Raw genomic sequence first — 23,156 nt, 5'->3', positions numbered from 1 at the left:
CTGGTAGCAATGGGGAAAAGTCTTCTACAGCAGTATCGATATCAAAGAGGAATCTTTCAAAGACTGATCCCGTGCAACGGCAGGAGAGATGTTGATTGTGCCTGCCGAGCAGCTACACCAAGATAACCTCAGGAAGGCACAATCCTTCCCGACTTTGCTCAAACGGTACCTTAGGTACGTTACGGTTCCTCTCACAGTCTGAATGAGGCGGTAGCCACCCCGGGTCGTGACTGCCTTTTCGCAAATTACCTTCTTCCTGCACCTTGCCAACGCCAGGTCAGCTTTTCTTTTTTTTTCTTCTTATCTCAACTCATTGCAACCTCAACTGGCCAAACTCACACGCAGAATTTTGCTCAATTTCTACCACAGTCAAACTGACAACACCTCGTTCAATCGAGCACTGTGGGCGTCAATTCGAAATGGCAGGCGAATCCGTCGGACTCCGCGATCGCGATATGAGATTCGGAGGTGAAGCTCTCACACCGAAAAACCGCGCTGGAAAATCCTTCATGCGCATCCGGACACACACGCCGACGCCAACGCACTTTAAGTCCCCCGGAAGCGCGGCAGGCAGGCGGGTTAGCTCTCACCGCGTCGCGGTTCCCGCTACCACCGCGACCCCACCTCGGGTCCGTGCGATCCCTGCAAAGATTTCTGAATCTTTGCGAGACCCTCGAAAAATTCCTGTCCCAGCCATTCCCGCCGCTTCGACGCCCTCAGTTCCTTCTACGCCAGCATTTCGCCTTGTCTCCAGAAGCACACCAGGCACGATGTCGTCACGCAAGCTTGATGGCGTTCACTCGCTGAGCGCAATTCTCGAGAAGCAAGGCCAAGAAGTCGCAAAGCCCAAGAGCAAATTCGCTCGAGGCACGCAGGCCAAGAAGGCCGAAAAGTTCGACCCTCGTGCTCAGGAGTCCGATTCCGACGACAGCTCCAGCAACAGTGACAGCAGCGACGATGATGGTGGCCCCGTTAATCCCGATTTCTTCGCCAAGATTAACGGCCAGATGGCGTCGAGCAAATCTGCCAGCACTCCTCTGAAGAAGGCCAAGCGCGACAAGGCCGATGAGGTTGCCGATAGCGACGTCGAACACAAGACCTCCAACGCGAAGCCCTCTGCCACCAAGAAAGCACCAGTCAGGCCCGAGAGCTCTTCCGAAGAGTCCTCAGCGGAAGAGGCGGCGGCCGACACAGACTCGTCCTCAAGTGACAGTGAGAGCGAAAGCGAGCCGACTGCGAAGAAGCCAGTGCAGAATGCCACAAAGAAGATGCCAGTTGCCAATGGCGCGTCAACAACCTCTTCCAGCGATTCTGAGAGTGATTCCGAGAGCGAGGTCGAAAAGACGACCAAGCCTAAAGCCAAGCCCGCGGTCAATGGTGCGAAGGCAACCAAGCCGGCCTCGACCAGTTCGAGCGAGGCAAGTTCCAGCAGTGGCGAGGAGAGCGCAGAGGGAGGGGAAGATGCAGAGGAAGATTCTAGTTCTGATGAGGAGGAAGAAACCAACAAGGAGACTGCCGCTGCTGTTGCCCCCAGACGTAACAGCAAGGACCTCAACGTTCCTGGATTCGTTGGCAAGGATTTCGTTCTGAGACAGGCGCAAGGCGATGAGGATGGCAAGGATATGACCGACTTCTTCACCAAGGCCAAGCTCGACGGCAAGCAGCTCTGGTACTTCACCGCGCCCGCTTCCATCCCCATCAACATTGTGGAGAAGCTTCAGATTCCCTTGGACAAGGCGCACAAGGGAGACGCCATTTTCAAGCACAACTCGGAGGACTACACTGTCGGCTTCGACATTGGTGCCACTGCAGTAGAGCTTCTCATTCCCAACAAGAAGGGCAATCGCTATGAGACAGGTAAGGAGGACGGAACAAGCGCATTAGGTCAAATTGCTAACGCCACAGCTTAGCCCCCAGGAAGGTCGACAAGGTTCTGCATGTCAAGCGCGTGACCCAGTTGGTTGGTAGCGAGCCCAGCGCTCCCAGGCCCGTTCAGCCAACCCTTCCTCGTCCCCAGCCGCAGGGTTTGAGAGCTCGCTTCCACCCTATTGGTGTCCCCGACGACATTCCGATGGGAAAGATCGGCTTTGACGAATCCTCCGACGAAGATGTCGAGATGACCTCGACACCTGCTCTGCCGACTCGCACCAAAAAGTCTAAGCACACATCCGCTCCCGCAGCTCCGGCAGGTGATGCCATGGATATCGACGAGCCTACCCCCAAGAGCTCGAAGAAGGATAAGAAAAAGTCCAAGGTCGCTAAGGATCCTGTCGAGGACTCTCAATCTACCATTATCGAGGTACCCAACTCGCAGCCTCTGCCCACGACCAAGGAGAAGCAGAGCAAGAAGCGACGTGATAGCATCGAGTCCATCTCGAGTGTGGGATCCAACCCCAAGCCGACTCTTGCTACTCCCAGCCAGTCCAAGAAGGCATCTAAGCGCAAGTTGCCCACAGACGAGGAATCTACCCCGGCCCAGTCATCCAAGGAGAAGGCTAAGAAGGTCAAGCGTGACGCTTCATCCCAGGATACTCCCGCTCAGGGCTCTGTGAAGAAGGTGACGGCCATTCCCCCGCCGACCGTCCCCAAGCCCGGTTTTTCCTTCTCGAGCCTCCCCGCTGCATCCAGCCCGGCCCCCGAGACCTCGACGCCGAAGCCGAAGTCGAAGAGCTCCAAGAAGTCCAAGGCTGATGAACCTGCTTCGACCCGCAAGGAGACACCTATTCTTCCACCCAGTGTTCGTCGCGAATCCGCTGTCCCAATTCCGCAAATCCCCTCCAAGTCATCTCCCGCAGCCGAGGAGACGCCCAAGAAGGAGAAGCGCAAGAAGAGAAAGTCGGAGAAGACAGATGAGCCCAAGTCAAGCAAGAAGGAAACGCCCGTCCCGGTGCCTGGCGCCTAGAGGTCCGCCAGTTTCGGAAAGAAGCCTTTTCATCAGCCCTTTCGACATGGCTTCAAGTAGCCTAGCTACTGTCATCCATGATGCTCGCGTAGCATATTAAAGTTGCCCATAAAACCTGTCAGAGTATATACACCGGTTGCAGAGCCGTGCGATTTGGCTTTGCCGACCATATTGGCGAGCGAGCCTACTCGTGGAAGCTCGCAGATACCAACTTGGTCCACTTTCTTTTTCTTCTTGCATGCATTGTACCGGAGGGAAAAGTACACACTGAGTTTTGAAGACGTAGTCTACGGTCTTACCCGCTCACACCCCCTTCGCCACGAGCTTTGTCTAGCTCTCGCTCTCCTTGCAATGACGAGGCCTCTGCACCTTTAGAGAGCTGCTCTTGCAAGCCAGACTGTACGGAATGGACGGGGCCTAAGTGTTCGAGAGGGGTTAGGCTATCATTGGCTTTGTTTTTGTTCGTTTCAGGCGTTGGATGGATCGATACCTAATGTATGTCCCTCGTATGCGAGGGTTTCATGCGGGTCACAGACGCGGAGGAAGATAGAGAGTCTGGCTCTTGGCCTGCTAGCTAGCTAGTCGCAATGATGACGAATGATCAACACTTCTTCAGTGTGCCGTGCCGTGACTTGCTTGAGTCCATCATAAACGGCATACTAGATTTTTCCACGTTCTAAGCACGAATAACAGTGAATCTCTCTCTCTCTCTCTCTGTCTCTACACGAAACCACGGCAGACTCGAGTTAACACAGTGTCTTGTTGGTATTCTTGTCCCAACCACATTACGATATCCATACTTGAACTGCCGCCAACAATGTCGCCAGCGTCCCCGATACGGCAGCCACTACAAGCGCGGCGATGGCGCACTTGTATGTGTGCCGGTGGGACTTTCTCCGCTCTGCGTATCTCTCCCACCGTGTTGTCGGGGTCGGATCATCGACTTCTTCCAGTAGACGGGCCAATTGGGGGGCCCAGTATGGGAAATCCTCGTAGAGATCGTGTAAAGTCCGGGGAGGGTCTCTCTTGGAATGGTCGAAGGAGGGGTTCAAGAGGCTTTCGTCTAGTCTTTCACGCTTAACCCATTCCCGTAAGAGCTTCCTAGATTTGGCGTTTCCGATGGGCGGGAAGAGGAGGTTGTAACTTCTCAATGTCTCATCGACGAGCTTTGCAGGTAGGCATCCTCTAGATCACCATGTGAGTAAGACGGACATTGGTGGTGATCTCGTCAGATACTCACAATGATAATGCCTCATCTGTAGAGTGGCTCAGATCCTGGCGGATTACGCTCAATCTCTCCCGACTATGTTCGAGGAATGCTCGGTGAGAGAAAACAAGGAGGATCTTACTCCCTGGGCTGTGTCTGAGGTACAGGTGATCAGAAAGCTTTTCTGTTTGTTGGATCTTAATACCAGCGTCCCTAGCTAGAATGTGACATCTGAGGTTTTTCAAGTCGATGAGGTCTTTAGGAACGTCCATCGATGTTGACTGGGGATAGATTCGGCCCAGGTAATCCGTCAATGTCTCGCTCTCAGCCCACCGAAGGACGTTGCCGCTCCCAATAGCTGCGGTGCCCTCCGATTCGCACTCCGTCATGAGCATTGTGCGGACGGCACAATCTAGGTATGCCAGTCTGCTCAGGTTTGGTGACATCCGGCTCAGAATCTCATCTTTCCGGACTGCGGGCTTCGATCGGAGTAGTCGTATGGCTCCTGCTATCTCATTTGTAGAGTCCCCCGTCCTCGGTTGGTCGATACAGAGTGACAGCCGCTGCAGCGCGCAATGATCAAGGAACCTGGCAAGATGTTTCTCTTGGCTTGATTCGCATGGTCCCCATATCGATTCTGCGATGATTCTATCATCAGATCGGTTGTCGCTATCAGCCATCTTCTCGGGTGGAGGGCATTGATCATCGGCAGTATGTTAGCTAGGTAGCGTTGGTAAGGAAGAATAACGAATGCGAGGTGAGATCTGCGAGGTGAGATCTGCGAGGAAGGATTCCTGCTGAAAGGAATTTCGTCTGGGATCCGCAGACCAGGCTGAGGATCTCACGGCCAGCATCCTCGCTCTCGGTGCCACATGACTGCATTACTAGTGACACAGGCCAATTAATCCGTTCGGTGTGATACCGGCCGTAGTGCATGAAATACGTCGCCCTGTGAAGTCTTGGTGTCTCACAGCCTCATTAGATCCCCAACCCCCATTTCTCGCGACTCCATCTCTGATGGTTATCATTTATTACCAGAGATCAGCTGCCAGGTAGCGTCACTTGTCTAGACCAATGCGATCGTTAACCTATTCTGCTCAACACGGCGATATCGACACCCTTCTCCAACAGGTCTCAGCTCTAGATCCATAACCGAAGCAGTCATGGAAAAGAGCTGTACAGATTCAGAACCCCTGGAGGAGGGCCCCGGCTTCACTCTTTATGGGATCACTCTCTGGGTCGTCCAGATAGGTTTGGTCCGAATGGTTGCGAAAGCACCTATTCACCAGCCTGAACCTGTGAGGAAGATATTGATTTGCGACAACTCTAGTGGTAACAGCGACGCAGACGACGACTCGGTTTCAGAGAACGTGGTCGATCTTGGTTCGGCGGATGAAGAGACACCTCCGATTACACCTCTCCCAACGGAACTACTGGAGCCTCAAAGTGTGGAAACTCCAAAATTGGAACCTTCCTTCATGAAGCTTCCACCTGAAGACTCTCATCCGATTGATTGTCTTCCAGTAGAGTCTCTCCCAGTGGAATCCAGCCCAACAGAAACTCCTCTTGAAGCAAGCCATCCTGCAGAAACCGCTTCACCACAGACGACAACGCCGTTGACGGAACCAACCGCAACACCAAATCTACCACAAAAGCCTCGAAGAGTGATTCTGCGACCGGCAAGATTGAAGAGACTCAGCCCTGAAGCAGAAGTTGACCCAAACACCGCATTCACATCGGAAGAAAAGGATGTCTTGAAGCGTTTCGTCACTACCTTGAGTGCTCAAAGACATCAACTCTTCGCTAAATCCGAGTTCACTCTGCCAACAATTGTGCCCAGCCTCGTCTCCATATCGTCTGCGTATGGGTCCAGTCAAACAATAGCAGCGACAGGCACGGCGGACGCGACGAGAGACACCATAACCCTCATCCGGATCGTCGGTCTGAACAGGTGGGATGAGATTCGCTTCTTTCACAAGATCATGTCAAGGCCCGAGAATCGACATGTTTTCTCCCCACTCGATCTATGCTACCACAAGGAGCGAGTCCGTCGCACAGCTCTCGAAGCTGCGTGTGCGATTCGCGATCCGGCACAAGCCCGCACTCTCTGCGGCTGTCTGATCGTTGTCCAATCCTCCAACCTAGGTCAGCGGACGTCAACGATCGGCGGCCTTCTATCGATCAGGGGCAAATACCACGCTCTTACAACGAGCCACGCCCCCGATGACGAGGATGAACCTCCAGACAATTCGGTTGACGATGAGAGCGATTCTGATATGGGCTCGCTCTTTATCTTTGATGGTGACATTGTTTGTGGCGATTCGGATTCGGTTACTTCTTTTGCTTCGGACGATGGTGAGAGCGCGAGGGGCGAAACCGCGGGTCAGATTCACGAGACTGCGTCAATGGAAGAGGATATCCTCAACGATGGGGCAGGATCCACGAGGGAAATGAGGAGTAAGGCCTCGACAGAGAAGGAAGAATCTACCGCAGAGCGGTCATTTGCAGACATGATACAAGCAACAAACGCAAGTCACATCACGCCTGAAGACTTGACGACCAAGGAGGGATACATCACGTGCCGAATCGATGAAGACAGACTACGGAGCGGGGACGACTGGCTACTTGTACCGGTGGAAGCCAACCTATTGCTTCTAAATAGAATCCCAGATGGCGCAGGGAAACCACCAATGTGGCAGAATCCTTTCATCGAAAGCTACTGCCCTGATCTAAATCAGGTATTCGTGGACCACGATCATCCAGACACGCCGCCGTCCCAGAAAACGGTGTGGGCAGTTTCCGGAATGACAGGGTTGGTGCGTAGCCATCTTTGCCCAAACTCTTCGTTCATGATCTCGGGCGGTGGTGAAAGAGTGCAAGAAATTTGGACGGTTGAGGTACAGGCCTCTAGTCGAGGTATGGCTTCCCGAGACTCAACCTTTCCCCAAGCATTGCAGCAATGGCCACTTTGCTAATCTCGATCTGGCAGGTTTTCAATCAGGAGATTCGGGCTCCTGGATCGTCGACGATAGATCGAGACGCGTTCTTGGCGTCTTGGTCGCTCGTTCCAGCGGTGTCGGATATATGGTCTCCTTTGCTAGTATTCGACAGGACATCGCTACCACGTTGCGAATCAGACAGACGTCGGTACAATTGGCCTCTAGAATGGACCCCTCGCTCCGCGGCCGCGGCAGCAGCACCGGCAGGGTCACCCGATCCTTCTCCCCAGTCAGGTACACGAGGCGGGCGCCAGCCGCACAATCCTGGAGCCAGATGCTCTCAGGCGCCGCGGCAGCAACTCTCGATGTTGTGAGGCACCCAGTCGATCTTGGTCACAACCCATCAGTACTCGTTTTGTTCATTGCCACGGTGTACATGTCTCTCTTATGGGAGATTCCGTCCGCGTGGCGCTCGGTGACTACCTTACAGAATGCTCTAGTGCCACCAGCGTGCGCCCTGCTCTTCTGGGCCCTCACCGAGCTCGAGATGCGACGCAGACCCACGACGTACAGCCGACATGATAGACTAGCCATTCGAAGAAGTCTCTGCACGTGGCTCTGGATCGCTGTCGCGGCTGGTCTTTTGGCTAGCCTAGGGATCTACATTGTGCGAGGCCCGGCCTCGAACCCTTTTACTCTACGTTCGAACGGGCAGAGAGTTAGCGATCAATCTATAAGGGATTTCAGTGACGCGATGGAACGTCTGAGGAGGTCGGACCCTCAGGCTCGGTACAATGCTTTCGAAGACGACTTGAGGGAATTGAACCTCGCTTTGAGACGTTTGGATTTCTGGGCCGTATACTACAAACTTAAAGACATGGTGTTGAGAAAGCTTTCGAAGCACAAGTGGTTGAGGCAACTGTAAATAGTTCCGCCGTCGAAGAAGAAATGAGGTCTAGAAGATATATTCGTAGAGGCCCACTGAGTAAACATGCAGCTGAATACTCTAGAGATGGTATTTGTCTGGCCACGAGGTTGTGGTTTCATACCCGGTAACGAAGCTATCTTAAGGGTATACACTATACCCACGTCGCCCATACTATACTTGATCAATTGGCGTGCACAATGCTTGACAGAGCATGACCATCATTACCACCTGTGACTCTCTCCTACCCCAAGGCACTCATTGGGGAAATTCCCGAAATGTCGCAAACCATACTTGTCGCCTGGCCTTCGAACGACCCCGCTAAAGAGATTACGGGGGAAACTTCACGAAGAGAAAACGAAGAACCCCAAAACCCCCATGCCAAGAACCCTTGCTCGGCGAAGTGGACCCCCCGGCCGTCCACCCCCGGCCCCTCGGACCCTAGAATTCGGCGCAGCACAAATCCAACCAGGGAACTTTCACAACCAGAACCAGGGAAAAGCCACCCAAGCAAACCAAGCAAAACCCGCAATTGAGAGCGGGGGTAAATTCATACGCTGAAATTTGCCGGACCCGATCGCTCGGGTCTTGGCTCTAGCGTCACCTTGCTCCATTCCCGTTTCGCCGTTTCCTCCCAGCGCTCCCCTCAAGCCTCCAAGCCTCCAAGCCTCCGTGCCTCCGCTGCCTTTTCCCCTCTCTTCCTCCACCTTGTCCATCTAAGCCCGCCGTCTGCGCCATCGCAACGCCACAGAACCCTACGAAGCACCATAAATCCTTGCCGTGTGTGCCGTGGTGGTGCCGTAGCTCCCAAGCCCGGCCGTGGGCCGCGCAACCTACTTGGCCGGCCGAGCCGGGGTCGGGTCAGGTGGGCATACGAGGGTCAAGAACGAGAGTCCATGGAAGGGGAAAAGATGATCTGCAACCACTCCATGTCGGAATGCAGGCGGGTTACCCTCACCTTGCCATCCTTTGACGTGGACTCAGTCCGAACTGAACTGCAGCAGACTGCGAAAGGCGAAACCTCACGGACAAAAGTGAACATGTGTATCGAGAGAATAGGTAATCTCGTTATTCTTTCTTCACCTCATCAACTACTTCAGTAGCGACTGCTCTACCTCTACTCGTGGTATACTCTTCCCCTTCGTGCCTCCACATTACATAGGGCCCACCTTCCTGCTGGTCGGGCGCCAGAGATCAACCTCCATCCCATCCTGGCTAGATGCCAGACGATGTCGAGATTGATCTCGACATTGAACACATTAATATGTACGGGGGGACTCTATATCATCCCATGTCCCCATCTCTTCCGTTGCTGCCCCTTCCCCGACTCCGTGGGTCTCTCTTCTGCTGTTGTGGTCATCCATGAGGCCGTTACTCCTAAGCCTGTCGAGATCGTTGCGTCTCCGGCTGTTTCTGTCGTTTGTAAAATAAACCACTATTGCGCCGTTGCTGTGCTTCTGATGCAAATGGTACAGGTAATCCAAAGTGGTATCCGTTTTGAGTGAAAAAAAAGTGCTGATGATGAGAATTGAATAAAGAGGTTTTGGTTAAGGGGGGTGTTTGGGTTCATGGTTTCGAATAATCGTCCGAGGGTTCTCAGTGCACGCTGCAGGGTTGATCCGGCGCCGCCGCCTTTCGGGTTCGCGGCACTGCGGGCTTTGTTCATCGTGTTTCTAGATAGGTCTGCGCGTGTGACGAGAGGTGTTTACTGCACAGCCACCTCTGTGAGCTGAGGGATTTCGTATCTGTCGTTGTCGGGTCTGATCTCGATACTGAAAATGCTGCGACCGGATTCTTCGGAAAGGGCGGGGCTCAAACTTCCGCTACCCCGTCTAGATGTGCTATAGCTAGAGCTGCTGCCAACTGTCCACTCATCGCTGTCGGAGCTGCCGCGGCGCTGAAGGTATCCCATGTTGTACATCCGTCCGTACTCCTCGTCGAAAACCTTGGTCTGCTCGCCAATCTCAACGTAGTCGTACTCCCAGCGAGTCTTCTTGTCAGCCTGCTGCTGAGGCAAGTATCGGGCTTTGGCGAAGTAGAAAATTCCAGCCGAGAGCAGAGAGCCGCCAACCAGATCGACTGCGTAGTGGTGGTTGAGGTACATGGTTGCCCACCAGATCCATCCAACGTAGATGACGAACAGAGGGCGGAAGCGGGGGAAGCAGTAGCTCAGGATGAGAGCCTCCATGACGGCGTCCGCAGCGTGCAGCGACGGGAAAGCGCCAAAAGGAACCGGAGCGGTCGAGAAGCTGGTGGTGTACATATCGATGCCGAGGATAGCGTCAATGCGGGCCAGGCCAGCGGGGGATCCGGACATGCCGTAGGCAGCTGGGGCGAGGCCATGCTCGTTCTCGTACCACGGAGGAGTGCAGGGGAAGACGAGCTGGATGGTGACGCCGAGCACGTTTAGCCATCCGAAGCACTTGGCGAAGATCGGAAGCGTCTTGGGAGCGGCAAAGAGGAAGAGGAAGCCAGCGCAGATAAAGGGAGCGCCAAAGTGGCCAAGTCCGTACGGGATCCAGGCGAGAATGTCGAGAACCGGATGGGTGTGAGCGGACAGGATGTTGGAGAGGTTGGCACCGTAGAGGACGTTCTCGAGGGCGGGGAGGACGCGAACCCAGATGTGGGGGCGGTATTTCGCATCGATGAAGCTGATCTTGAATTAGCATTCGAGCCAGGCAGACTAACACCACAAACAAGTCGACTTACCGGCTACAAAAGAAATAGATGAGGTATGCCCATATACTCAAGCCTGGGAAGAAGAACTGGCTGGTGACGGGTATCGTCAAAAGCAGGAGGCCCCCAGTGACGGCGAGGGTCTTGATTAGTGGCGCTGAGGGCGTAATGCAGAGCGAGAAGATGATGAGGGCGACGAGGATCGTGTACTGCAGGTCGAGGAGGCGCCACTTGTGATTTTGCAGTTTCCTTAATGTGTCGAGGGGGTTGAGAGACTTTTGCAGTGAAGTGACATCTTCGGCACCAGTGTAGTTTCCGGATGCGCGCTTCTTCTGATTTCTCTTTGCTCGACTGGGTCGGTATCGGTGGGGGATGGGGTTGAGCTTGGCGAAGTTGAGATTACCGGTCCATAGAGATGGCAGCGTGGGCTTTCCTTTCAGGAAAGTGCTGAAGTCCTGCATGGCTACTGATGCCCTCGGAGGGGAAGGAAGTCGAGAATCGCGACGCAAGGCGAGGGGCGAAGTTGGAAGGTGTAATAGGTGACGGTAAAGAGGACCAAAGGGCGGGTTGGTCTTCTACCGGGCGTGCGTCGACTTTCCGTTTCTGACTAAAACCGAACCATCCAGCAGGCGTTGTGTGTGTTGTCTTGGAATCTGTCTTGCTCGCTGACCCAGCTACGTCACGTCGCAGTGAACCGTCCTGTTGGAATCCCTAAAATTCCTAATTCCACTGATGCTTCGAGTATCGGCGAGTTGGTTGGTATTCACCGGAGGAGAGGGAGGAAACAGGTGAATAATCAACGAGCAACCAAAGGACGTTGGAGGGAGCAGGTATTTGGAGAGGGAGGGGAGGAGGTCAAGAAGGAATGGGACAAGCGACAAAGTTACAGAAAGTGTGGATGACTAGATTGATATGTATGATGAGGCAGCGGAACAGGCGGGCAAAGCGGCAGGGTAAGGCAAAGTAGGTTAAGGTAAGGCAGAGACGGGATAGAGTGAGAACGGAGACAAGACAAGAGACAAGGTCCACGGTCCCAAGAGTTTTGCAGATGGAGGCCGAGCTTTGGGACAAAGTCGCTCTGGACCTTTGGACTCTTGGAAATCCATCTTTGAGCGAAAAGTGTGTGGACTGACAAGTACCAAGGACACCCAAGACACAGCGGAAAGGTACCAAGACCGCCCAAGCCGGCCTACGGAAGCGGCGGGGACCGGGGTGCTTGTCAGAAGCCGAGAGATTTTTGGGTGCAGCGACTGCGAGGAAGGTGAGCCTTGGGGCTTGGGCAAGCAGAACCTAGTGGGTGTGGGTGGTCGTCGTTCTGTGGTGTGTGGAGAGTGGGCGACCTTAGTTTGCTCTCCGTCTCTTCTCGCATAGGACAGTGAGGACCGGAGCGAGGTACCAGGGGGAGGAAGGGGAGGGAACGTACGAGTACCGTAGTTACCCAGACTGCCTCGCGACAAGGTATACGGTACGCGGACTTTGTCTCTTGGGTGGGCTGGCCGACGGGTTTGTAAGGTACCTGATCGTGGGTACGGAGTACGGAGGACCTTTGACCACCTTTCCTTCCTTGTGGGCGCGAGTCTCCCGTCCCTACACAGCTGACCGAGACCAGGGGAGGGGGGAACTGTCGGGCGGTATCCGTATGTGGTCCGTTTTGGTGCGTGGGACGCTGGGACTGGGCAAAGTGAAAAGTCCGAATCGAAAGAAAATGGAGCTATGATGCTCTGCTGCAGTACCTATTGCTTCATCCAGGTCAACCCTGGAGTCCCTTAGCATGCCTTTCTTGGCAAACACCAGTCTGAGTACCGAGTACTCCCGTCATCCCGCCCGCCCTCTCTCCGTCTGTCCTTCGGCCACCGCCGACTGCGTCTTCCACTGCGTCTCTTACTGCAGGTATATTCGTGCTTGTATTGTTCTCCGTACCGTGGTACCAGCCCGACTGCGTCTAAATTTGTAGAATACCGCCCAGGTTTTGCTTCCTCCTTTCGCTTTGCCATATGAATACTCCATACGCGGGATTCAAAAAATGGGCGCGGCATGGCAAGGCAGATGCCAAGTGGACGATTCTCTGCTGTCTTTCCATCATCCTTACCTCAGAAATGATAACCATGGACTGGTTGGTCACAAGTGTTGCTGTCATGATTTGCTATCGAAAAGCTGGTAAGCTTCGGCGCCGTCTCTGCGAGGTCTCATGTCGATCTTTCCGGGGTGGATGAAAAGACGATGCTTTGCTGTCTCTGTCTGCATCTGTGATGACTGACCGACTGACTGCTCGATGACTGACACACGCTGGGCAGGTGCCGTAGCAATGGAAGTACACGTACTTGCGTATTTTGCGTATTCACCCATGCCGGTACGGAGTAGTGGATTCCATTGTTGCTTGCCCATTGGGGGCCATCGCCAACCTGGGCGGTAGAGTGGGAAAATAGAATCACACGCAGCGCAGTGAGCGCACAAGACACAGAATCAGAGAGAGAAAATGAGAGAGGAAGCTCGGATGCTGCGGCTCGGGTATAGGTACTCGTACCGATGTGACGGGACATCTGTGGTACATTGAGAGGAAGTCACCAATGGCTTCTAAGTTCTGCCTTTTTCTTTGGTGAAAACACTGGAAAATATGGAGCGAATAGGCGCACGGGCTTATCTTGCAAGAAACGAGTGCAGGGATTGGGCGATGCGCACCTCACCTCCCTGCAGTTGATCGGGCAGGTGGCTGCTCTGAAAGGTACGTATCTTCAAGTACTCCTACCTTACTCCCGTCGTGCCCCGTTCCTTCCCAAGTCCGCTGGCGCTGCTTGTGACGCGGGCGGGAAGGAGCATCTCTGGCTTTGTGGGCGGGCGGGCTTGCCTTACGTGATGATGCGCTATTACCAGCCGGTAAGGAGAAGAATTCTGGGTGACACCGGGATGATCCAATTTTTTTGCTTCGATTTTTTCGTTAGTCTGCCTGTTTTTTTTTTTTCTCTCCGCCCTCGTCTTCGCATTCTCTTGTGGATTACAGATCAAAACTCCGAGGTCAGAAACACAGCAAAGGTCGTTCCCACGCATCCATCTACGGAACATCTCCGTGGTGGATCGGGAATTAGTGAGCTGATCTAGAAGCTGTGGTCTGTTCATGTTTTCTTCTATTTGCCTAGCGGCAATCTTATTCACGCAGGCTCTGCTGTGCTGATAAAATATTCCCATTGTTCGCGAAGACCTTATTGCTGACTATCTCAATAGGACAACGACAAGGAAATGGGTTCGTCTATTCAATCGCGGACGGCTTCATCTCGAGTCCATCCTGAGGCCCGCAAAGTCCACCCCCGGCCTTCGTCAAGGTCGACGCGCGATAGACTTTGCGGTACCTAAATTACTCTCTCCCACTTGGCGGCGTTACCTGCACCCGAGCAAAAGTAGCAGAAAGACAAGACGTGTCGCGTGCTGATGATGACCCGGTCGACAGGGCTGATGATTCCCGGTACAGAGCACACTTGTCACTATGTACGAATTAACCCGTCCCAACAATCTTGTTTGACGGTTTGACCCGTCCTTCCCACCGCTCACCCCGGGGGACCGGGGCTTTTACCAGCAGCCCAGCAAAACGTGTCGCACATCCAGCAGGAAGAAGCAACGGAATGGCACTTTGACATATACGTCTACGGTCTTCCTTGGTCTGGCCGCTGTCCACCCCTGAAAATAAAATCATCTCGGTGAAACAAACAACTGCTACTCACCCGATTTTGAGATTATCGTCATCATTGCATCGTCTCCAAGTACCGAGCCGAGGCCCCCTTCGTCGCAGGCTCGCAGCGAGGTTTGCCATGCAGATTATCCGTACTGTGTAGGTCAACCAAGAAACAGCGAGGCTGGGAATTCCCACATACGAAGTACGGAGCCGACGCCGGTACATCACAGTTCGGGAATTGCATGTCGACGACGTAAATCTCGGTTTCGGAGGCCCATCGGCGTGCGGTAGCTGCAACCGCCGACATTCAGGGCCGTTCTCGAATCGGCGCACCACCAAGGAATAATTGCGCGGCCGCACTCGTGAAGCTCAGACTTCAGTGGCCCGCGCGGGTCATTGGGCCGAGACGACGGCGCCATCGAGGAGTCATGGGGAGGGGGGCTTGCGACTCTGGGTGAAAGCAACGGACGGTACAATCGGGCTGGCCGCTGGCCCGTCGATGCCGGCGTCGATGTGAATCAGATTGGGTGGCCTGACGAACGGCGTTAGAGAGCGTCACTGTCAAAATGGGGCTTGCAGTCGGTGGCTTGAATTGGCTTCGAACTTAACCAACACCACTATTCGACCCCTTCCCTGAAGGTCCCTTTTTTTCAAAATCCCATTGCCGGACGCGCTTATCTAATCCATCGGCCGCCGTCGCCGGCACCGAGGCTCAAAGACGGAACGCGAACGAAGGGTATCCTGCATTCCTTAGCTCTGTGGTTCCAACTTCCGCCCAAAGTCCACCGCCGCGAAAGGGGAGGGGAAACGAAAAAAGGGACCTCGACCCCTTAGACGCTAGGATGCCAGCATCATCGAGGCTTCATGATAATGGCATCACCCTTGATGTGCCTCATATAAGCGCCAAATGAATGTCATCTCAAGTTTTGCAAGTCGGGAGACGGGGGTTGTAGGACAAACAGAGAACAGGCCAGATCATGATGATGCAAGATGTCAATGGAACACCCACGCGAGGCGCCGCATCAAACAAGCGACCTTACCTTCGCCTCTCTTTACCGCCAGTATCGTCTGGCACTACTGCGTAGCACATACGCAATCGCACGCGCACGCAGGGATGGTAGCGATGCAGTCACGCAGAGCCACTGAACCAGAGCTCAGAGGGAGCCGACCAGGCCAAATGCGAAATGATTGGGGGTCGAGGTGACGACGACTCGTTCTCTCTTATTCTTAGCGCGCCCCGGGACTCCAGGCTCAAGCAAGCGTAGCCAAACGATGCCGGCGTAGCCTCGTCCGCCGCGAGGTTGACTGACCAGGGGAGGAAAAGGAACCAGCGAAACCGAGCGGAAAGCGAATGGAGCAAATCTGGGCAAGCTCTCTGAAAAAGTCGGCCGAGTGAAAGGAAGCTGGAAATGAAAGACTGCAATGTGTGGTTGGGTGAGCATGGCAGCCATGGCTTTCCCGAGCACTGGCCACTGGGGCAGGAGCACTCGGATCGCTCGGTGTCGAAGGGACAAAGTAAGACCCCACCCCACACGACGGATCACCCCCTACGACAGATCACCCAATTCGGCCAGATTCAGCCAAAACCGCTATTCCATATATATATAAATAATTAAAAAATAAATATTTTAAAAAATACACAAGCTATAAAAAATATAATTAGTATAGAAAAATATTTGTAAAAAATCATTTTATATTATATTATATAATAATATTAGATTTAAAATATGCTTCTAAATGTTAGTGTTTACTAATAATTTCCATACAAATACTAACATTATACTTTATTATATAACTCTTTTATTTATTAGAAAAAATAAAATTTTAAAGTTGATTATTTTTAAGAGATTTAAATTGAACTTATATAAATAGTTTTTTATTAGTAATATAAGTATTATTATATAGAAATATTAAGTTATATTATAATAAGTAGTATTTATAAAAACTTGAATTTCCTAAGCTTATGTAATTAGTATAATGCCAAAAATAGTATATTTAAGCTTAGAAAAATATTTGGAAAATTATAGTCTTTTAAAATACTTAGCTTTATCTATTTTTCATAAAGTTAGAAATCGTATTTTTAGATAGTAAAAAATGTTATATTTCATTTGATAATATTTTAATAATCATAGTAGATTATAATTTATAAAACTTATCTTAGTAAGAAAACCATATATTATATATCTAAAAGTATTTTTATATATTTTTAATATTATAAAATGAAGTAGGTAGAATTAGTGGTTTTTGACTGAATTGTACCGAATTGGGTGATCTGTCGTAGGGGGTGATCCGTCGTGTGGGGTGGGGTCTTACCTCTTGAAAGTATCGGTACCTCCGTCCTGCCTCGGGCGAGCCTTGGAAAGGTACCTTACCTTGGTACCCACTTCTTCTTTGAGCTGTTGACTTCAGTTTTTTCCTTCCAATTTTCTCAGTCTTCCTTCCTATGCCCCCACTTGGCGAACGACGTTCCTGGATGCTCAACCCCACTGTCGTCATGAATTTCTCCTTTGCTTTTCCCTCCCTCTGGTAAATTGCTTACGGAAGAAATCTCAAATTTCCCACATCGCTTAATCCCGGATTCCACTTGTTTCCCGCGCGACCGCTGTCCGCCCACCGACAAGGACGCCGCTGCCCGACGCCTCAGGAGCCTCAGTAGCCTCAGGAGGTCGGGGTCGGTCAAGTTCACTCTTCCGTTTCCCGCTTGCTGATCTCTCTCTACCGTAGAGACCCAGGCCTGGCGACAATTTCTGTACGGATGTCATTTACGCGAGGTGCAGATACGCAGTACGCGGGTGATACAGCGGCAACACTACCACGTCCACCAATCCAACTTGAGAGTTAAGACGTATGGAAGACCTCTAACGGTCTGTGACACTCAGATTCCTGTCTCTGCCATAGAGTACGGAGTAGTGTACAGTCCATTACAGTATGTTCCGGCCGACGTGCTCCGCACACGGACAGTCACGGCCGTCACTGCGATGGGACGATGCTCTACACATGGCTCGATCGGGACTCGAAGGGGGCAGACGCATTGCACAATGCAACTAAGAGGGTTTTCTCACCTTTGCCTACAGCGAAACGCTTCACGCTCGAGGTCCTGCGGCCATGACAGGCACGTCTGCCATTCTAGGCCACACCATGCAGCACAGGCATACCGAAACCTCCCGGTGGTAACCCCTTCATACCTCGTTAGAATCAGATTGCAACACGCGCGAAGCCCAAAAGCGACATCTCGTGATCTCGCATCCTTCTCGCATCACTCCTCGCAAGCCGCAAACCCGCCCCCAAAATATCATCTCTTGGCTGTGACTGGGCCTCCGGGGTGGTCTCCCCCTTCCTACCTGTGTGCAGGCAGCTGTGCATGCCGACCACTTTGCGCTCTGCCAATCGATGCGATTCCCCGCCCATATGCGGGAGACGCCGAAAGAGCGATGCCACCAGTCGCTACCCGTTCTATGCTGCAAGATGCAAAGCTTCGGTGGTGGCTAGCCTCGACTTATTGCGGAGGATGCAAGATAAGCATGTGGGATATGGTTGCGATGGTGACAATCTCGGCGGTGCGTGCAACGTGCAATTCATCTGACTTTGCTCAAGCTAACAGGCTTGCTTACACAGCAAGTCAGACGACCGACGGACGAGTGCATACACTGGCGGCTGCTGCTGCTATCGCGCGGTCGTTGATGATTGATCTGCGAGCAGCAGAGGCCAGACCGCGAACTTCGCGGACTTGGATGATCCCGAGCCCGACGTCTCTCTGTCCGCCACATGGATGTCATCCATCAAAACCCACCAGACTAGGCGCCCTGTCTTGGCATGGGTGACGGCTTACTGTTGAATTGTGTGTTGCAAGCCACAAAAGTCAGGGATCGTCTTTTGACACTTTCGCCGCGTGCGCCATAGTCGACTCTTAGTAGCCATTCACATGGCGCCAGCACTGAGACCTGACCAAGTTGGCATCATGGATCACCCATACCTCTAAACGGCGACTAACTCAGAAAACTTGTGACGACCATCACATATCCATCGGGCACAACACTAATCAGAAGCCTGTCTTTGCACCGGCGTTCAGTACAAGTGCCTGTACTTGAAACCACTGCGATGTCCGTGTTCGCCGACCACGAATGAAGTCAATGACTGCAAGCTCTTGCGCCAGACCGGCGACTAGTGGCTAGGTGCTTTGGGTTCTGCAGCCGCTTCAATGTCTGCAGACGGCTTCTCGAGACTCAACGTCGTCAGTGTGTTTGATTTAACATCAGTCCCTTCACAGCATTTTGCAGCACCTGCTAATAAACCAGGGCAGGTTTATACTTCCGCTACATATTGAAGTCCCGTGGCCTGCAGGTCCTACCCGTCACCGTATCACCTTGTCTCACCGCTGAAGCGCTATAGCGTATTGTCTGTGTCAGTCCAGCTGAGGAGGGGAAGCATTGAAGTGTAGGGCACCACCGGCAGCATTCATCGTCATTAAGAGGCTCCAGCGCACTTGGCGGTCTTGGCAGTTTGATACTGTCTGTGCTAGGTACCTCCTCCGTACAATACCGAACACGGCAGCCAGTCACGTTCCCGCGTACTCGCGTAACCCACAAACCACAGGTTGACAGTACCGACAAGGGGGCGAGCTCGGCGGAAGTGTTTGCAGCAGCTTCTGCCTCTCTCGACCACTCCAGTGTCGTGCGTCGCGTGCGCGAGCGTTACGTTATGCCCCGCTGATGTGAGCCAGGGTACCAACGTCCACTCCTTCAACGAGCCCAAGAAAAGACAATCGGCGAGCAAGAGAATTCACCTGGGTTTTTGGGGCCCTGGCAATAATCGAGATTGTGAGCCTGCAAAATCGAAATTTGATGGAACGACGGTGGCCCGGCCATCGGCGGACTTTTCCCACTCCTCCCGCCCCGTTTCCACCTCGGAATCTTTGAGCGGGCCTCGTTGACGACGCTCCCCGAAATGAGCTCCCAAGGGATTCTTCCGTATTTTCCAATGGGGTTAATCGGACCCGCCAAACAGAATAATGGAGCTCAATCCAACTCCGGCGTCTGGGCAAGCCCTGTCTCACTCTTAGGTCAACAAAAGTGGGAGTGTGAGTTGACAAACTGAGAGAGAGAGACAGGCGCAACCGCCGGTGCGCACAACCTCCGAGCGATCCGGGTGCCAAGACCCGCCAGCACTCCGTGATACCGCAGCCGTTATGACTGCACTGATTGGCTCTGTTGATTATAGAGATTCATGAAGTCGCTCATGATCTGGAGGAGTCGGTGAGATTCGAAAATAAGCTTACAGCTTCACGGGTCACCATCGCGGTGTAGCAGCGAATCCCCGCCTCCCTTGCTTGCTTGTATCACACACGCGCTGCAGCCTGTATTCGCTTTAGCAGTTGTCTGCTGTTGTCTCACATCATCCATGCGTCTCGCACGTGCCCTTCACGGGTGCTCGAGGAGCCAACCACATGAGTTTGTGATATTGAATTCTGACCTGCTCATCTAGATTACTGGCCTTCTGCCGAGTTCACTGGCACCCAACATTCCGCTATGTCGAAGATAGCATGAATGCCAGAACCGCGACGTGGCCCTTGTGGCCGGGACACAGACGGGCATTGGTCCCCCAGGCGAGTCTGATTGGTTTCTGTGTGCATGAGACTGTGACAACCCTCCCAACTATTGGGTTCAGTGGTGTGGATGGTCAGACTGGCATGAGCCTGCTTCATGAGGAGCCCCCGTCTGCAAGGCAGAGAACGGTGGTTCCCTCTGGAGTGGGATCGCCCTGGTTGTCGGAGGTGGTTCGACCGCTCAAACACGGGCAATTGGTATTCGTCCGAAGTTCTGCGGACACCTTATTTCCGATCAACCCGTTTATGGGGCTCTAGGTGATTCTCCTTGAGCCGCCCCGGCGTTCGGCGTTAATCGGAGGGCGGGATTCCCCTGAGAACGGCCGCGCCGGGCGGAAGCCAAGCCGGATTCGCCAGTTGATTCCCTACCTGGTTCTCAGTCTCTTGCACGTTCACCAGCCATCTGGTCTATCAATTATGGCTATATTCTTCTGCGTTTACTGGACAGACACTTGCTATGATTGAGGCTCTCTCTCGAGTCGAAACAAACTTTCCAGATGGCAGAGAACGGGAGTCTCATGGGTCTTGGCACCAAGGGGCCAACATGGAACTACCATGTTGACGACCAGCGGCAGTCGCTGCACATGGGATAAGAGTGTTTCGAGTGTCTACTCCCCGAACGGGAGCAACCGAGTCGGCAACATGACCTGGCTTCAGCATGGTGCTCGATGTTGGCTGAACCTCTGCCGGTCACTGACCGGAGCGGTGAAAGGCAAATCGCTCATGAAGAACACCATTAGGGAGTCGTGCCGAGAAGTGGACGAAATGCATGATTACTCTCATTGGTGTCGTCTGTGCTGTCAAAGTCAGGCCGTACTCTCTCGTCATGGTAGCGGCGGGAGGTTTCTCTCTGGAGTTCCTCTACCTGCTTTCACGGTTTGGAGAATAGGCTTCGGGGATTGTGTCTGGAGTTCAGACCGCAATTTTGTCTTTCTTCTTCTTTTAAACTTGCCTTTCTTTCACTTCAGAAGTCTGAAAATTGGACTTTGAGGGTCCAAAGATGGAGGCGAGGGGGGGGAAGAGAGTTTATATGAACTGGGCTAAGATTAGCGAATTGAGGGAAGCCATGTGCCTCTCCTCATTCTGCGGTTCTGTCAAACTACAATTTTATGAAGGCGAGGCTGAGAGGCACGGGCATCACCAAGGCGGCCACCCAATACCATAGTACGCCAGCTAGCAGGTTGTTTCCCAATCACATTCCTACCCATACGCAGCATATCCAAGGTGCATTCAAAGAACAGACCAAAGCCTAAGGCAGTCTTCACTTGTCTTGGCTTACTCTTGGCGCCAATGCTGGAAGAGTTGAGATGATTTATACTACAGCGTCTGCTGACATGAGGACTGTGTTTTGCATGACTGGCCGGCGAGGGAGGGGCAAACCGTTTTATTTTACCGCTTTTGGGGATCTTGGGGAAGATCCGGGGGGGCGATCTGGCGGACGGGACGGTTCAGCTGGGCCAGGAACTGGAAGGTCGAGCGGACGAGGCGCCGAAGCTCTGGTCGTTGCGGTCACATAGCTGTCTAGCTCAGGTAAGGTGAGGTAAGGTCAGGTACCTTGGGTAGTGTGGGGGAGGCGAGAAAAGCATGAGAAGCATGGGCTTGTTTATGCTGTTTGCTGTTTTTGGGTTTTTTGCCGGAGATGGGAAAGGTGAGAAAGCTCCTACATTTTCGCACAGAGATTTTTGTCGATGCTTGTGAGGCTGGAATTCTGCTATGGCCTTTTTTTTCGTTTTGCCTCGGGGACGGTTTCCGAGGTTATTCATATTGGGAATAGAGAGATAGGGCGGGCTGAGTCTAGATTGGTTTCTCTCGCTCCCGCGGACGATGCTGGACACGGATACCAAATTAGAGGTTTGAATTGGGTTCGTGAAGATTTTGGATGATTACTTCAGTTGCCGGAGATGCGTAAGGCGTTCATGAGGTTTCCCGTAGGGAGCTGCTCCCGGTACGAAACTCCATCTCACAGGAGAGGGTATGCTGGCGAGAGGAGTGACATCAGGTCTAGACACTTGACCAACTGCTTCCTATGACCCTTGATTATAGGGAAGAGACAACACGAAAGCTAATCAACGTGTTCTTGGTCACTTATCTACTCTCAACTGTTCACAATCAGGCAGTTTGCGCCACACTTTTACGTTCAGTAGTGATGACTCCTGATACAAGCCAAAGAAGCAGCTTTTCACCTATCTCGAAGAACGAAGCCGAAAGGGGTGTGCGAGAGAACACACCTACTAGAGCAGTGACCACCAGCCTTTATCTCTGACAGGAAACCCGTCCCTAGCTAAGATGAACAAATTCATGCCGGGTGCCGTTAGCGTTAGAAAACCCCATCTCATGATCGTTTTTTGCCTCCATCTTTCTCTCAGAGCACAGCTCGCAGACGGGCTTCTTCGGTGCTACTGCCGAGAAGTCGAACCCACTTGGGGTCAAGGATAGCGAAACGGTTCAAGCTCAACTCACCCCACCCACCTTTCCCGTTGCTGAGAATAGAGTCGGCGGGAAGGCTGAGACTTTTTTGACGTGCATGAACTGCTTGCCGACGATAGTGCTTCAGATATCGGGAAGGCGTGCTGGTTGGGTCAGAGAGCGGGAAAGTCTCTTTTGTTCGCTTTTTGTGAGACTAGACAAGTTGCATCAAGTGGATCGTTTGTTTCTAGGTTCCGGGGCGGGAGTGGTGTTCATGGCGAGTTTGATGCTTCTTTGACGGAGATTTTGTAGGTATCAGGCAGACGCAGAGAGAGAGACAGAGAGAGTAGGGGGAACCGAAGACAGGATCTTGTCGGTACTAGGCTACCCTTGTCTCCTGCAGACTAGCAGGCGCGAACGGGGTGGCATCCGCGTGGCCGATCGTGCTGAGTCCGGCGGTCCAATCATCGGCGCCTGGAGGGATGCCCCCCGGTGCCGAGTCGCCGAGGGGAAGGCCAAGTTGCGGGTCCGTCTCGGCGGGCGAGGGGTCCGGCGCTAGTGTAAAACGACCGTTGAGATGCGGGAGTGCGGCGCGGGAAGAAGACGAGGGCCTGTTCGACCTATCACTGGCGTTCGATGTGAAGTTGACGAGGTGGACCTTGGCAAAGTGTGTCTTGTGACGAGGCTTTTTTGACGGATTCGGTATTACGAGATTTGTCGTTCAGGGGTAAAAGAATGAGGTTGCAGGGGCACGTGGTGAGTAGCTGCGTCGTTTGTGATGGATTGGTTTTCCTGTTCCAAGGGGAATTCGGTAAACCATTGTGGTGTTGGGTGA

At 53.0% G+C, this 23,156-nt stretch overlaps 9 protein-coding genes across 9 annotated transcripts; 5 read left to right on the top strand and 4 right to left on the bottom strand.

Annotated features, from left to right (window-relative positions):
• Positions 1–419: 419 nt before the first annotated feature.
• Positions 420–2,902, top strand: CLUP02_06332 (uncharacterized protein; the record flags this gene model as incomplete). The annotated part of the gene is made up of 2 exons (XM_049285332.1): positions 420–1,857; positions 1,911–2,902. The coding sequence occupies 2 exons, from the start codon at positions 420–422 to the stop codon at positions 2,900–2,902; spliced, it is 2,430 nt and encodes an 809-aa protein (XP_049142475.1).
• A 785-nt stretch (positions 2,903–3,687) lies between these two features.
• Positions 3,688–4,504, bottom strand: CLUP02_06331 (uncharacterized protein; the record flags this gene model as incomplete). The annotated part of the gene is made up of 2 exons (XM_049285331.1): positions 3,688–4,087; positions 4,143–4,504. The coding sequence occupies 2 exons, from the start codon at positions 4,502–4,504 to the stop codon at positions 3,688–3,690; spliced, it is 762 nt and encodes a 253-aa protein (XP_049142474.1).
• A 768-nt stretch (positions 4,505–5,272) lies between these two features.
• Positions 5,273–7,973, top strand: CLUP02_06330 (uncharacterized protein; the record flags this gene model as incomplete). Its single annotated transcript, XM_049285330.1, has 2 exons — positions 5,273–7,025; positions 7,099–7,973. The coding sequence occupies 2 exons, from the start codon at positions 5,273–5,275 to the stop codon at positions 7,971–7,973; spliced, it is 2,628 nt and encodes an 875-aa protein (XP_049142473.1).
• A 1,229-nt stretch (positions 7,974–9,202) lies between these two features.
• On the top strand, positions 9,203–9,478 carry CLUP02_06329 (uncharacterized protein; the record flags this gene model as incomplete). Its single annotated transcript, XM_049285329.1, has 1 exon — positions 9,203–9,478. The coding sequence occupies one exon, from the start codon at positions 9,203–9,205 to the stop codon at positions 9,476–9,478; it is 276 nt and encodes a 91-aa protein (XP_049142472.1).
• Positions 9,479–9,678: 200 nt separating this feature from the next.
• Positions 9,679–11,221, bottom strand: CLUP02_06328 (PAP2 superfamily protein; the record flags this gene model as incomplete). The annotated part of the gene is made up of 2 exons (XM_049285328.1): positions 9,679–10,624; positions 10,683–11,221. Coding segments are annotated over 2 exons (1,485 nt in total), but the record flags the coding sequence as incomplete, so codon positions are not given.
• A 1,561-nt stretch (positions 11,222–12,782) lies between these two features.
• CLUP02_06327 (uncharacterized protein) lies at positions 12,783–13,034 on the bottom strand (the record flags this gene model as incomplete). The annotated part of the gene is made up of 1 exon (XM_049285327.1): positions 12,783–13,034. The coding sequence occupies one exon, from the start codon at positions 13,032–13,034 to the stop codon at positions 12,783–12,785; it is 252 nt and encodes an 83-aa protein (XP_049142470.1).
• Positions 13,035–13,505: 471 nt separating this feature from the next.
• CLUP02_06326 (uncharacterized protein) lies at positions 13,506–14,862 on the top strand (the record flags this gene model as incomplete). Its single annotated transcript, XM_049285326.1, has 8 exons — positions 13,506–13,523; positions 13,648–13,731; positions 13,869–13,989; positions 14,046–14,129; positions 14,218–14,310; positions 14,374–14,442; positions 14,544–14,628; positions 14,694–14,862. 8 exons carry the CDS (start codon positions 13,506–13,508, stop codon positions 14,860–14,862), a joined length of 723 nt encoding a protein of 240 aa, XP_049142469.1.
• A 441-nt stretch (positions 14,863–15,303) lies between these two features.
• Positions 15,304–20,804, top strand: CLUP02_06325 (uncharacterized protein; the record flags this gene model as incomplete). Its single annotated transcript, XM_049285325.1, has 23 exons — positions 15,304–15,394; positions 15,472–15,574; positions 15,627–15,705; positions 15,761–15,828; positions 16,723–16,839; positions 16,935–16,978; positions 17,038–17,158; positions 17,212–17,407; positions 17,463–18,130; positions 18,173–18,212; positions 18,264–18,393; positions 18,455–18,548; positions 18,609–18,679; positions 18,752–18,984; positions 19,034–19,238; positions 19,409–19,458; positions 19,531–19,565; positions 19,617–19,736; positions 19,795–20,086; positions 20,174–20,305; positions 20,364–20,437; positions 20,491–20,585; positions 20,656–20,804. The coding sequence occupies 23 exons, from the start codon at positions 15,304–15,306 to the stop codon at positions 20,802–20,804; spliced, it is 3,207 nt and encodes a 1,068-aa protein (XP_049142468.1).
• A 1,896-nt stretch (positions 20,805–22,700) lies between these two features.
• Positions 22,701–23,141, bottom strand: CLUP02_06324 (uncharacterized protein; the record flags this gene model as incomplete). Its single annotated transcript, XM_049285324.1, has 2 exons — positions 22,701–22,994; positions 23,139–23,141. The coding sequence occupies 2 exons, from the start codon at positions 23,139–23,141 to the stop codon at positions 22,701–22,703; spliced, it is 297 nt and encodes a 98-aa protein (XP_049142467.1).
• Positions 23,142–23,156: the final 15 nt, after the last annotated feature.

The sequence above is a fragment of the Colletotrichum lupini genome, chromosome 3, assembly GCF_023278565.1.
Source record: "Colletotrichum lupini chromosome 3, complete sequence".
NCBI classification, from domain to species: domain Eukaryota; kingdom Fungi; phylum Ascomycota; class Sordariomycetes; order Glomerellales; family Glomerellaceae; genus Colletotrichum; species Colletotrichum lupini.
The sequence above is the reverse complement of the archived record's forward strand: the minus strand, read 5'-3'. Positions and strand labels throughout refer to the sequence as shown.